Source organism: Patella vulgata, chromosome 1, assembly GCF_932274485.2.
Source record: "Patella vulgata chromosome 1, xgPatVulg1.2, whole genome shotgun sequence".
Classification (NCBI taxonomy): Eukaryota; Metazoa; Mollusca; class Gastropoda; family Patellidae; genus Patella; species Patella vulgata.
The window spans coordinates 37,832,213-37,848,021 of NC_065879.2; the positions used below are offsets into that span (position 1 = coordinate 37,832,213).

Here is a 15,809-nt window from a genome sequence, read left to right on the forward strand (position 1 = left end):
ATCAAGTCAGATAATATTATAATATTAAACCGGTAACATGACAATTTTTAATAACGATAGGTTGCCAGGCAACGAAACATACGCCCACAGCAGCTAAAGCGTCCGTGCAGTCAACAAGAGTTGTCGAATATTTTTACTTTTTTCGGTAATGAAACATTTATAATACAATAAAATCTGATTAAAAGTAACGACTCATTAAGTAATTATCAAGTTCTGTCACATGCTAACGTTTAGAATACGAAACATTTAATATCATGGATTTAGCTGTTCAGTTATCAAAATTCATTGAAAAATATACTTGTTCGTCTCAAGACCTTAAACTCTGTGTATGAATCTGAAGTCAATCGGATGATAAATTTGGCCATAACGCTGGCGGTAATTATCGCTGAAAATCAATAGGATTCTTCGTCTCGTGACCTTAAACACTGTATATAAATTTAAAGTCAATCGTTTGTTAGCTTTGGCCTCTAGAGCGTCCACAAGCAATTGTGGACGTCGGACCGGTGGATGGACGGACGGACGGGGGCGACGACAATATACGACCACATTTCAACGTGCGCGTGTAAAAACAGTTTTCATGAAAGCATTACTATAAGTAAGTGACCGCAAAATAATAAAGAAAATTATTTGTAGTATTTGTTCTTTGTAAAAAATCTTGTATAGTCAAGATATGTGAGTATTGAGTATAGAAAGGCAATAGTCTTTAATAAACATGTTTCCTATTTAACCGAGTATCGTTTCTATAATCCAAAACAGTATTACCGAAAAAAATAAATAAATAAATGACATACGAACTTTAAAGCATTTGGTTTAATTTTAACGCTTTAATATTCGTGTTTAATGGCATTCCTAACAAACGTGAATTTTATCTTGTTGACATGTTCATCATCTTGCGCCGGTGATCGTCGCTGCCGACAAAGCGGCGCATTCGGCGTACGCCGCGGCCGAATTTTTGTCGATTTATGGTTAAATCAAGTGACCTCGCCGGGGAAACTGCCGAACTGTGGTCAGCCGGTATGCGCCGGTATGGATAAATCAAGCAGGACCAGTGGTCTACTTGATAACAGCAACACCAGGTTAATTAGGGGCCAATATACTATTCTCACTGATTTTGTCGGAGTTCTTCTTTGTGGAATGATAGCAAGAGTCTGGTTCTGATCGACTTCTATGTATTTTGGGGATTCACATATGTACAATATTATAGGAACAGATATTACTACAGGTCAGTTTTTATACGCCCACATGGAAATGTGGACGTATATTGCCGTCGTCGTCCACAATTTCTTGTGAGCGCTCTACACCAAAAGTTATCATCCAATTGTTTTAAAATTAACATTAGTGAGATGAAGAAACCTATTTAATTTCAATAATTTCTGTTACTTCTAGAGTTATTTCCCTTGTTGCACATTGTGAACGCTCTAACATCAAAAGTTATCTGTTCATCTGTATGAAATTTATATGTGTCATTTAAATTAGTAAAAAGAAGAATCCTATTGAATTTCAGCAATTTCCGTTAATTACATCTAGAGTTATGGCCCTTGTTTCACTTTGTTGAACCTTCCTTATCATCTGATCTTCGTGAAATTTATATGCATTATTTAAAGGACAATATTGGTGCCAGTCATTATCACATATGTGATAGAGCTGGTTAAACACATTCCAAATATCATTTAAACACAGAGATCATTGCTACGATAGCTGCGTAATACAGGTTTCCTGAATCGGAAGTGACGAACGCCAAAGGAAAACACGAGTCATGCCTTTATATAACTGACTGATGTGACGAATGATAACAGATACACGGCCGAATTTCTGCTCACTAATAATTCCTTCCAAGACCAAAAGTTGTTATATGGGACTGTAAGAGGATACCTGGCAATTCAATAAAGTAATTGAATGTCATTAGATAAGAGAACACGAGAAAAATAGAAATAGTCCGTACATTCCCTTGTTTATATTCATTCTATACCTTATAAAAACATGGTAATGCACGGACTTTTTCTGTTTTTCTTTCGTGTTCTCTTATCTAGTGGCTGTCAATTCTTTTTATGAATTGTCAGATATCCTCTCACAGTCTCACACAACTTTTGGTCTTGGAAGGAATTATTAGTGAGCAGAAATTCGGCCGTGTATCTGTTATCACTCGTCACATCAGTCAGTTATATAGAGGTATGACTCGTGTTTTCCCTTGGCGTTCGTCACTCCCGATTCAGAAAACCTGTATTACTCAGCTATCGTAGCAATGATCTCTGTGTTAAAATTATATTTGGAACGTGTTTAATTAGTTCTATCACATGTGATAATGACTGACATCAATATTGTCCTTTAAATTAGTGAAACAAAGAAGCCTATTGAATTTCATCAATATCCGCGAATTACTTCCAGAGTTATGGCCCTTGTTTCACATTGTTGCATCTTGTGAACGCTCTAACATCAAAAGTTCTCTGCCGATCTTTTTTTAGCCATTTCCGTTAATTATTTCTAGAGCTGTTGGCCCTTGTTTCACTTTGTTGAACCTTGTGATCGCTCTAACACAAAAAGTTATCATTCGATCTACAGGTATGAAATTTATATGCATCATTTAGATGAGTGCAACGAAGAAGTCTATTTAATTTCAGCAATTTCCGTCAATTACTTCTAGATTTATGTCTCTTGTTTTACTTTGCGAACCTTGTGAAGGTTTGAATGACAAAAGTTATCATCTTATCTGTATGAAATTTATATGCATTATTTAAATTAGTAAAACTAAAAAGCCTGTCAAATTTCAACAATTTCTGTAAATTACTTCCAGAGTTAAGGCCCTTGTTTTGGCTGTAGAACCTTGGAACCCCTCAAACGACGAAAAATATAATCTGATCTGTATGAAATTGTCTTGTAAATGCCCCCAATTACCTACAAAAGAATAAATATACGACAACCCTTGTCGACCGCTTGGACTATTTAGCATCTGTGGGCATGATTCGTTGCCTGGCAACCTATCTTTAAAAAAAAAAAAAAAAAAAAAAAGGAGAGGTAACAATCTTGAATATGGGTGAATATGGATAATTTTCTGGTCTTGAACTGGAATTATTTATTTAACACTAAAATATAACAGATGACATGCAACACCGTATGTTATTAAAAAAACAGATAGTTTATTGTGATATAAAAAAGACCAGTTCAAAATGACATTGGATCGCAATACCATTAAAACAGTAGATGTCTTTCCCATAACCAATATCAAAAAATAAAGTTTAATGATGTTTGCTTAAATATAATCTACATAACAACATAAAAAAATAGTTAATGGCATTCACATATCCTAGTGTAAAAGTGTTTATTCCAGATTTAAAGATTTATGCTTGAAATTTAAAGATTACATAATCTACATAAGCAATAGTGAACTGCATTCTAATAGTGAAAAAGATACTGGAAATTATCACATGGAAAGCAAAAATTAAATATATACCTGATTAATATCAAATTCATATAATGAAGCGAATTATATAACAATAGCTGCCAAATTGGGTATGAAAGACAGACCCTGCCACTTTTCTTTAAATTGTTTATATACGATATGCTCCAAATCGTGTATTTCTGGAGGAAGTCCCCCCCCCCCCCATTAGGAAATTCTGGAGCCGTCACTGCCCATTGTTCAACAGATTGGCCGAAACAAAGACCCTTTTCTTCTCAAATACTTTTGGATTGATAAAAAATGGCATATTAAATATTTGTAGATGCGATATTTAGGGACTACTAAAACCAAACAATTAGACCATTTGTATTTTTAGAAATAAACTGGGTTTTTCAATGCTTGTGATTTCTTACCAGCTTCAACCATTTTATTGACTTGTAGAACGTGATCTTTAGTAATAATGGGCTCACATTTTCCTGAAAGAAAGAAAATTAACAAATAATGTAATATAATAAAATAGGCCATTAAATGGCTATGTTGCATAAAGTTTAATTGCGAGGCAATGATCTTTTCAGACAATAGATCTATATAAAGTATTTAAAGCCCTTTGGTTGATAAATTTTGATAAACCAAACAAAAATATCAAATAGTATTTGCAAACCTTGAACAACATCGATAAAATGATCCAATATCAATCTATAGGCATCCGTATATCTGGTTGAATAATGTTGATCTATGGATGGTATCACAGATTGTTCAGCTGATGATACTTCTAGTTGATGTACTCGTCGATTTGTAACATTCAATACACCTTTGTCACATAAAGCCTGCAATAATATACAAACATTCAACGGCGTACGGGCCGGTTTTTCTGGGGTTGGTGGGGCTGTATCATTTTGCCCGAAAAAATGAACATATACATAACTTTACCAGATAGCACCGGATCACCAATCACAAAATAACCATAGTAAAATCTCGAAAAATAACGGCTAGTACTAACGGGGCGAATTTTCTGAAACTGTAGTTTGAGTTTGAGGACTAGACACCCAAAGGCGCCTGTAACGTTGAAAATATTTCAAAAATAGCATCAAGCTATAATTAAATATATATCTAGTCTGTTATGTCCATGTTCGTGAGCGAGATTATCAAATTTCTAACTCAGGGGCATTATTGAGATATGTCATCTGACGACAGTTAACAGACATAAACAACCCTTCCCGATCATTTACTTGAGATTTACAGCCTGTTGAACATAGGTAGCCCCCTGTAATCATGGAAAGTTCTAAAACTGGGCATCGTGCGGCTATCAAGTTTCTCACGAAAGAAGGGGTGAATGCGACCGAAATACATAAACGTATGACCAATGTGTATGGGAAGGAAGCCCCTCAATATTCTACTGTTGCAAAATGGTCAGCCTAGTTTAAGAGGGGGGGGGTGTCGCAGCTCCTTGGACGATGACCCACGGTCAGGAAGGCCCGTTGAAGCCATTACAGATGAAATGGTTGCACGGGTCCAGGGCTTAATCATGTCCGACCGTAGAATAAAGGTAGACGAGATATCTTCAGAGTGTGGCATTTCGCATGGAAGTGTTTGCACCATAATTCATGAGCACTTGCACATGTCCAAGGTGTCTGCAAGATGGGTGCCACGAAACTTTAATGCACAAGATCGACACCAGAGAGTTGAATCCAGTCGTGAGCTCTTGGACATCTACAATGCTGATCCCGATAACTTTCATGCCCGTCTGGTTACAGGGGATGAAACGTGGATTCCTCACTGGGATCCTGACACCAAGCAAGAATCCATGCAATGGAAGCATAAGCACTTTCCTGCACCCAAGAAGTTCAGAACTCGGCCTTCTGCTGGCAAGATCATGGCGACCATTTTCTGGGATTCAAGGAGCGTGGTACTTATAGACTATAAACCACCTAAAACTACAATAAACGGGGAGCCTACTATGCTGACTTGTTGAAGCAATTGAGAGCGGGGTTATGCTTCTTCCTGACAACACTCTAGTGCACAAGAGTCGTATTGCACAGGCTTCACTTCAACAATGTGGCTTTGAACAACTTACCCCCCCCCCCCCTACAGTCCAGATCTGGCCCCAAGCGACTTCTATCTGTTTCTCAATTTGAAATCACACTTGCGTTGTACAAGATTTGGTGATGATGATGAACTCAAGGCATCTAATGAGACGTGGCTGAGGGGCCAGCCAGAAGACAGTCTCAAAGACAAAGTGCATCGAGGTCCAGGGAGATTATATTGAAAAATAAAATCAATATCACAACCACTGGCTTCTGTTTTATATCCACTTCTATGAACTTATTGACTTCCCCTCGTATAATAATACCAAGGTGAGAAACGGACTGGAACTGAATAATTGGAATCAAAGTCCGCTACTCTAGATTCCGTCAACCAGTGGCAATACTCACTAAATTTCGCCAGATAGACAATCAAGTCTACGATGACGTTTAAAAACTGTCCACGTGAAATTGGAATCAGACCAGTTATTTGATAATCTCGCTTACGAACATAGACTTAACAGACTTTAGACATTATACTTAATCATACCTTAATGTTCTTTTTGAAATATTTTCCACGTTACAGGCTCCTGTGTAGACACCATAAAACAAAATATGAATTGTGTGATTAATTGGGTTATTAATATAATATTACAACATACCTCCAGTTGTTGATGATAACCATAGCTAACCTGTCTTCCATTATCAATAACACTGATAACTCCATTGTTGAACATAATAGTTACAACAACTAAATCACAATCATATTTAGCTATATCTTTATCAAAAGCTGAAGATTGTACATATATACTAGTTGGTTTACTTCCAGCTAACCATGATGACATATCAATATCATGTATTGTCGAATCACTTAATATACCACCTAGAAAAAGCATTAATATTAAATTTAGAATTATCCATGTACCCACGACCATAACCCACAAAAAGGGGTGTTGTCACTAACTGACTGCTCTATTTCTGCTGGTTTGGGCTAAGGTGTGACTGTGCCAATCTGTTTCACAGAGGATTACGAAAGTCTTCTGTATCTATGTAAAAGATGACTGCATTCTACACGTGGCGTCACAGCACGCGACGTCAATCATTGGCTCAATGGCGCGTGCATTTTTTTTTTTTTTTTTTTTTTTACATAAGTCTTTACTGCTTCGGGCAGAATGCTGCCTTTTATTCATTTTAAAGGAAGGGCCCGCTAGCGGAAGGCGGCACGGCCTCTGGTGGCTAAAAAGGCCTATTCTTGAACTGCATGGCCTTGAGCAATGTTGGCATGCGTAGGTTCGGGCCGTTAGATCGTGTGTTGTGCCCTCTTTTCTCCGCCTCCTCTTTTCTTCCCTGGCTTCTCTTCTGGTTTCCTCGAAGCGCTGGGCACCTCTGTGTGCGGTTGTGTCGGCTGCCTGCTGCTCCCAGGTGGTACAGTTGATACCAGCCTGGGTGAAAGGCCGCTTCAGCTGGTCCTTATACCGCTTCCGAGGATCTCCTCTGTTCGCTTGCCTTCTGTCAGCCCCCTGTAAAATGTTCCTTTTGTCATTCGAGAGTCCGCCATGCGGGAGACATGGTCTGCTCAACGCAGTTGCTTAAGCATTAACATGGCTTCTAAGCTAGGGAAGGTAGCTCTTTCCAAAACTTCGTTGTTGGTGAGGTAGTGCTACCACTTGACGTTCATGTTTGCTATATAGAATCCATGCCTCAGCTCCAAACAACAATGTGAGATAATGGCGGCTTTTTACACTTGTATCTTGGTGGAGAGCCGCAGAGAGTGGTTTAGCCATACTCGTTTGTGAAGCCGACCGAAAGCACTGCTAGCTTTTGCGAGGCGGATGGCCACAGCTTTTGTTGTTGTTGCATCGTTTGAGATGACGCTGCTCTACCGTATTGAGGGGATGGCCGTCGATGCTGATGTGAGGAACCGTGTAGACCTCCCCGGGTTTTGGTTGATGAAGGACCTCTATCTTCTTCAGACTGATTGTTAGACCGAACGCCTTGGCTTGTATACCTCTGCTGGAATGCCATCGATGCCAGGTGTTTTGTGGTACTTCAGTTTGAAGATCGCCGAATAGATTTCTTCGTGTGTTGGGGGCTGGGGGTGGGGGCGTTCATCTTCAGTTCCTGCTGGGGAATGTTGTCTATAGATGCCTCTTCATCCTGCCGTTCCTCTCCAAATAGGTTTCCATAGTGCCCAGACCATCGGTGTAGTATGGTTTGTTTATCAGTTAGTAGCGCGTTGCCGTTTGATGAACGCTATGGAGTCTTAATCTGTATGGAAGGGCAGATATTCGTAGTAGGCTCTGGTATCTCCTTGGTCAGCATAAAGCTGCGTTCTCTCAGCAACTGATATCCACCAGGTATTCTCCACGACTCTGAGTTGAGTCTGGAGATTGCCGCATGCTGCTCTATATGCTACCTTAGCTTTCTGATCTTCGGGGGAGGCAGTCATTTTTCCATGGCAAGAATGTTTCTTCTGGAGTAGCTCCTGTAGTTCTGGTCATTCACATCAAACCAATCTTGTTTGTTTGCGTGTAGAGAAGCTCGTTACCTCTGCTGATGTTTCATAGAGGTTAGTTTTCAACTCCTTTCACTGGTTGTCTGGTTCGTTTGCGATGTTGGACATGCTGCCAATCCTAGTCTTCAGTTTCTCTTGGAATTCTTCTACCTTTCGTGACAGTTTGTCGACCTGTAGTTTCTTCAATTGCGGTCCTCCTGTCCCCACAATAGGCTTGATGGTGAGACTGATATTAGCACGAACTAGCCTGTGATCTGTGAAGCAGTCAGCATTTGTCATGACTCTATGTGAGTTACATCGCTTGCGTACTTTTGGCGCACCAGGATATAGTCCAGGAGGTTCCAGTGTTTGGACAGTGGGTGTCTCCAAGTTGTCTTGAAGCGTTCTTTCTGCTGAAACATAGTGTTTGTGATTGTCAGTCCGGTTTCTGCACAGAACTCCAGTAGCAATCTGTCGTTGTCGTTACGGTTGCCTATTCCGTGCCTTCCTAGTCTTCTTATCAATTTTCAGAGCAAGTTCTCTGAGGTCTCTATAGAAGGCTTCCTTGACCATTGGATCTGCTTGCAGTGTAGGTGCGTATGCACTGATGATTGTTAGATGCTGATTACGTTTTAGAGGGAGGCGAAGGCTAATTAGGCAGCGTGAGTGGCCTGCAGGAACGCTTTGCAGTTTGTTAGCAACGCGGTTTCTTATCATGAAGCCCAACCTAGAGAGCCCGTGTTCATCTTTCCCTTTGCCTGACCAGTAGTGGGTGAAGCCTGCTCCGTGCTCTAGGAACAAGCCTTGTTCGGCGATGTCTATGTCCAGGCATGATAACTCTCTGGCAACTAGTGATGAGCGTCGATGGGGGCGATCGCAGTTCTCAGTATCTTGCATTGTGCGCACGTTCCAACAAGCCACTTTCAAATTCATATTCGTAGTCGGTTTCCGTTTCCATATCCGTTATTCTTTGGTCTGTCCGGGATTTCCAAGTGTTCTCTTACTGGCCAATCAGGTAAGGTGAGACAAGTTTTTTTTTCGGTCTCCTTTTCTCGACCCGTCTATATCTAGAGCAAGCAGTGCATCCCTAAACAGGGCTGCTTGGTCGCCTGGGGTGAGCATACTGTTTCACCCAAAAACTGATGGTTATCTAGTGTGGAAGAAGAAATTCACGTGCAACTATGTATGCAAGTGATAAAGGCAGTATCTTGCTAGGAGCTGGGGGAATCCACAAACTTTGGTGGGAAAATGTGATACATACATGTACTGTCTTAAATAAGAAGAAGGTTAATTTGGTGCATTTAAACAGAAGAGGGGAAAGAAAGGGACCAAATCACACATTTTATTACCCCACCCCATTTATTGTATTTTATGGGGTGTTTTTTTTTTTTACCTACCAGAAGCGTTTATATACTGTAATGGTGGTGGCGCTAAATCATGACTGGATATCTTTAGTAAACGAAGGTTACCAAGGGCCTTGTTTTGTAGGTTATCATGCAGCTGACTAAAGCTAGGATCAAACCGTCTGATGATTAAACAAATAATGTAAATAATACATTGTAACTTTAAATATGTGTGGTGTACACGGCGATACACAGGAATTTTAGTCTTTCAAACAACATATAAACAAAAGTGATTGCTTTTTAAAGACTATAATCACCCCAGTCTCAGGTTTTAATTATAAACAAGTTCCTAGCCACTGACACATAAAATATATATAACTTTCAAATTCACAAAATTCAAATTCACAAAATGACCCTCATCCATCTATAACCCACCCACCCTCTTCCCTATCGATTTGCGATTTGTAAATATTTGTATTTAAATAAAATAATTTTTGACACTTCTCCTCTAGATATCTTGAAATACAACATTTATTTACCTTCGCTCAATGTGATCGCTGAGGAATTGGAGCGCAATCATAAGGATCTAGCATCTGAACTGCAATCTGCAGTTACACTTTTAATGGAGATCTTCTTTCTCCGTCGACTCTTGTGTGTCATGATATCTCAAGGAATTTACTACAAAGAATATTTGTGAAAGTGAAGAAAATCTTTAACTACTTAAGGTAATCAAAGTTTTTTTTATTTAATTAAATATTTACCTCTGGAACCCACAGAGAAGAATTTTGTGTCTCTCTTCCGCTAATTCATAACATTGTGCTGTAGATTTGAACTCGGGTGTTATTGGCTTTTCACAAAATACATCTTTATCTAAAAAATGTAAAACAAATGAGATAACCCGAACAGAAGACTAAGGGTTGTATTTGGTCAGATTAAACAATTAACTGATCATCCGGATGATTGGCATTATATTTTTACACTGTAGTTTTCAAGCATTGGTATTATTTATTCTTTATGACCACAATGGCGTTCAGCGGTTTAGTCATATCAAGGGCCAGCCCCTTGAGTGCATGCCCTAAAACTCAAGTGTAGGGCCCAGTATATATACTCAGAAATGTATAACAACATTAACAGGGATAATTTCAAATTTCAAACAAAACAAAACAAGAGCATCGCTACCACTGCAATAAACGTCCACATTCCTGCTTTGGTTGATATGGTGCTTTTTAAAATAAAGAGCATAAAATATGAAATGGCTGCATTGACTATAATATGACAAGAGGCAAATAAGATTAAGCGTTGGGTTTGTTTTGCCAAAGTTACAGACTAAATATTAACAAAAAGCGGGTGTGACACCATTCAGAGTTCCAGTCTGTAGATAAAAAAACTAAAAAATTGGGCGTGGCTCTGCCCCTGGGGGTTGGATATGGACTAATATAAATAGGTACAACCCTATGATGGATCATACGGAATTGGATCCAAATATGTTAATAATTGCAACATGTAGATTATTTACAGACAAAATATTAAAGGGAGGGGATCATGTACCAAAATCAATAGTTGCCGTCCTTGGGGTATTAGAAATAGGTATACCAAGTTCCAAGATAATCCATTCAGAATTCTGGTCTGCAGAAGCTAAACACAAAAATGGGCGTGCCCTTAGTCTATAAGGAATACATATGCATATGCCAAGTTTGAATTGCGGTCAGTATACGATAAACACAAAAAAACTGGGCGTGGTTTTGGCCCTAGGAGCCGGGATATGCACTAAAATCAATAGTTACCGTCCTTAGTCTATAAGGAATACTTATATCAAGTTCCAAGACGATCCATTACAAATTGTGGCCTGTAGGCAACACACAGACACACAAAGAAAAATGGGTGTGGTTCAGCCCCTGGGGATCGGGCATTCAACAAAAACAATAGGGATCATCCTTAGGTTATACGGAATAGGTATGCAAAGTTTCAATAGGATCTGTAAAGAATTGCGGCCTTCAGGCCCCTTTAGGCGACACAAAGACACACACAAAAAATGGACGTCCATAATACGTCCACATTATGAATGTGGACGTATAAAAAATGAATTTCAATCTGATTTGATGCCCCTGAAATGGATGCCCTGGGCCATCGCCCCCTTTGCCCCACCTCTCTGCACGACGCTGTATGATCCAGTATTGAAACCATTATGCGACGCTTATCCAGGATCCCCCACCCCGCCCCGCCCCCATTTATTTCATCAATTCCTTCATTAGTTGCACAAGAAACAAAATGAATATGTTTTATAAAGAATTAGCATACCTGCCTCCAAAGCTTTGATAATCAGATTTTCGTGTGTATCTGTAGGTGAACAGATTATTACAGCCTTTACACTGAAAAGGAACCCCCCAGAATTAAAAAATACTCGGTACATGACGAGAAGCACAAACACATTATTGATTATAATTGGGGATTGATGCTACATTTGGAATGCAGTGTGAATACGATAACAGCCTGACCTCTGTTATGCAGATGTTTAGTTTATATTTTTTTTATTGGACAACTCTTTAAATTTGACCAATCAAATAATAAATCAGTCATCCCAGGTTATCAGGAGTATAAAAGAACATAACGAAATATCTGCTAGACCCATTGGTATTCTTAGGAAGACAGGATGTAGAATTTTCAGCAATTAATCTTTTAAGTCCAAATTTGACGTCCTTTCGAAAGACAACGTGAAGAAATGAATTACCGACCGTGACAAAGGATATTGCTACCAATTCTTTTTAATGCCGTTTGCAGACATTTGTTCGCATTCTATCAGATGAATACCCTGAGACAGCCCTTACATATTGAAATGAAATGGGGTTTACCATCCTACTTATTTGCACCGAGCTAATCTATGTGCTATGAAGGGATCATTGCCTGGACAACGGCGTTTCCGTCAACTCTTCTTCGACTGTCAAAAGTTCTTTTAATGACGTCGATGTATACACGCAACGAGGAAGCGGGAAGAGTTCTCAGGGGTGCTGTAAAATTGACGGACAATGTATATCTATTGGTTTTATGGTCGACAATTTTTTCAAGGGGGGCGAAACTTTTTGCAGGGGTAATGCAATGACTTACCCACCGAGCCACCGTTGCTCCCCACATAATGCACTTTGAAGGTGCACGATAGCCGGACAGCGTGCTTATTTGGGCAATGTAACTGCAAATACACTATCTTATCTAGAAATTGTAAAATACTTAATCTTGATACCCTAGTTACTAAACAAAATACAGTCTCCTATAGCCTACATATAAATAACCAATTACCTTTTGTCATTTAAAACATTATCGATATTAGCCTCATCAATTGATAGACATTTTGTATGCAAGTTGTACGATTCTACCATGCTCTTAGCATCGTTTACATTCAGACAGACTATCCAACGGACGTCTACTCTTGGTGACATCATGCAATTCTTGAAATGGATTTTACCTATAATAAGAAGTTATATTTATTTTAGGTTAAATTAACTAGACATCTTTGATTTGATCAAAAATAAAATTATCGGTTTAAGCTGTCATTTTTCAAGAGCTACTTTCATTCTTCTGAGAATTTAGAATTTATAAATGAGAAAATAAAACATAGCTCCCAATTATTAATCAAATAGCTCGATTATTTCTATTTGTTTAATCTAATGAAGAAATTCGTTAAAAAAAGAAGAAAAATTCAAATGTCTAAGACGTCATATGTCAATAAATCTTCTCAAATGTATTTGAAGGTATTTGAGGTTAAGTCACTGTGAACAACAACTGAAGTCCTACAGTATAAAATAATCATACATTACCCATGTTACCAAAACCAAAAATAGCGAGTCCTACTTTAGCTGCCATTTTATCTAAAATGCTTGTCTGTAATGAAAGAAACTGTTGATTAGAAACTGTCCAGTTAGCTCTGTTAGTAAAAACACTTATCAAATGTACTAAAATATCTTATCTCAGAATACCTTAACGTCATTATTATTCTTTACTGTATTTTTTAAACTTTAATTCATGAAATGGTTTTAAAAATTATAACTTTTTAACTAAATTGTAAACAAAACCAAGGCACTATAGCAGGGGCGAATCAGGAAATTTTGCAGGAGGGGGTTTGCCAGGTTCCTGTTAAAGATACATTATGTAAGATTTAGATAAAGAACTAGCCATTCTTGCAATAATAGTTTGAAAATAGATAATGGAAAATGAATAATTTGAAAATTTCATTCAAAGAGAGAGAGGGAGACGGGGTTTAACGTCCACTCGACACAAACTAGGTCATTTCGTGACTAACACATGGTTCAATTTTATTTCAATCATTTGCTTGCGCGTAGGGGTCTTTAGCAGTGGGAGGAAACCGGAGGACCCGCAGAAAACCCACGAGGATGGACAGACGACCCTACTCCTTGTCACGTTCAAACGGGGAATCGAAACCCAGCCAGTTGACTTAATGACAGAGAGTATGATAGGGCGCGCGCGTGCTAACCATTCGGCCATCCAACCCCCGAAAATTTCATTCAAATTACTCTATTGCGAGCGAAGATATTAGCCTTTGAAGGTTTGACAAGACGTATACAATTATTTCAACCACCGCACTGGTTGTTCGAAGCTAAGTCTCGCTCCTCCATTTTTAGCTTAAATCAAAATATGGCTGAACTATTCTAATCTATTAAATCCGATGCCATCGAGAGGTGATTAAGTTAATTAATGTTTATTTAATAATTTAGAAAACATTTAAGGCCTAAAGAAAGACCTGCAATAGGCAGATTTAACTCGTGCATAATGTATGTTAAAGGGAACTTAACAGTTGAAAATGCGTGATGCCATCATCATTATATATAACAGCTCTAAAATATTTTTTTTTTTTTTTTTTTTTAAATAAAAATTCCAATAATACGCCTGCAAGATATTTTCTACTTATATCTATCAATAGTAACAGTAGTCTAGATCAATAAGTTTATTTTGGCTATAGTACGGTGGACCGCTGCCTTTTTACAAATTGTTTAATAATCGGGAAAGAATGATTACAGTGCCCCATCCATCTCATAGCAACACCGCTGGCGTCTGTCGTGAAAATGACGCCGCTTGAGAACATGTATTCGGATCGCTGCGTGCAGTGTGGGTCCCACTATGATATACAATGTCAGCGGTGCGGCCTTAACCTAGTATATTATCAAATATTCTAGAAACAGCGCTCTAAATATTATGAATGAGGTTAGATCTATTTGATAAGATCAACTTCAAGTTTGGTCAAACAGGGCTAGCGCTAATCCCAACCCTAACCCTAACCCTGGACCTAGCCCCAATGATTACCCTAAACCTAACCAACAATCTCGCCAACAATAACGGGCCTTAACCTTATTTACATCTCAACGACCTTGACGAAAATTGAGCTGGCCTTCACAAATAGATTTAGCCTATGAAATATAGATTTAGCCCATGAATATGCCGAGTGTATGAAGGGGCTGAAGTAGCACCATCTTTTACAAATGGATTCGTCGTGAAATGACTGTTATCGAAAGACTGTATACTCAAGTTATATTTACCATTGATGTAAATACAATATGCACACGCATTGCTGTAGTGTTATATATCGACCTGTTCGTATTAAATATTAGAATTTTGTATATATTTTCATATTAAAATTTTTAACATATATTTTCATATTAAAATTTTTAACATATATTAATTTCTAACATATATTTTTATATTAAAATTTTTAACATATATTTTCATATTAAAATTTTTATCATATATTTTCATCAAATCGGTTATGAATGCCTACATAAATTGTCCTACCTGTACGATGTTGACAAACTGACTGCGTGTAATGAACACCCGTCTATATATAACAGGGCTGTGAAATCTACCGCGTATGCGTATGTAGTATTAATTATAAAGCCGTCGAGAATGTTCGAGTTTTTTCCTCGCCGCGGTATGTTTTCTAGAGGCATGGTATAGTTAAAGGACAATATTGGTGCCAGTCATTATCACATATGTGATAGAACTGGTTAAACACGTTCCAAATATTATTTTATCACAGAGATCATTGCTACGATAGAGGCGTAATCAATGCTTCAACAATCGGAAATGACGAACGCAAAAGGAAAACACGAGTTATTCCTCTATATAACTGACTGATGTGACGAGTGGTAACAGACACATATGGGCGCATTTCTGCTCACTAATAATTCCTTCGAGGACCAAAAGTGATCTGTTGGGTGCCTTATCCCGCAGGAGCGCCCATAATGAATGACATGATTGGAGGGGCAGCTTATAATATGTGATTGTCGGGTCTCACACATAATGCATAATGCCGAGTCAGATTGATTCAATTCCGCACCAGATGTGATAATCATTAAAATTCAAAAATGTCGCACTCTAACCTGATTCCGAAGTTTTCGTTTTCTCATAAACTACTATAGGTACGCTATAGTTGTATTCCTTCCTTCAAATTTTTTTAATGTTTATATCAAAATATCATAATACGCCAATATCGCAAATTCAGTCTCAAAATTGAAATTTTCCGTCATTTCATAGTTGCAAACCCTATTTTCCAA

The 15,809-nt window shown here is 38.3% G+C and overlaps 1 protein-coding gene across 1 annotated transcript; it reads right to left on the reverse strand.

Moving 5' to 3' along the window:
* Nucleotides 1–3,121: 3,121 nt before the first annotated feature.
* LOC126808405 (uncharacterized oxidoreductase YrbE) lies at nt 3,122–15,268 on the reverse strand. The gene is made up of 9 exons (XM_050533102.2): nt 15,049–15,268; nt 13,062–13,125; nt 12,544–12,709; nt 11,551–11,621; nt 10,014–10,122; nt 9,307–9,434; nt 6,078–6,298; nt 4,056–4,221; nt 3,122–3,870 (listed from the first exon to the last, which is right to left on the reverse strand). Exons 2-9 carry the CDS (start codon nt 13,105–13,107, stop codon nt 3,767–3,769), a joined length of 1,011 nt encoding a protein of 336 aa, XP_050389059.1. The 5' UTR covers nt 13,108–13,125; nt 15,049–15,268; the 3' UTR covers nt 3,122–3,766.
* Nucleotides 15,269–15,809: the final 541 nt, after the last annotated feature.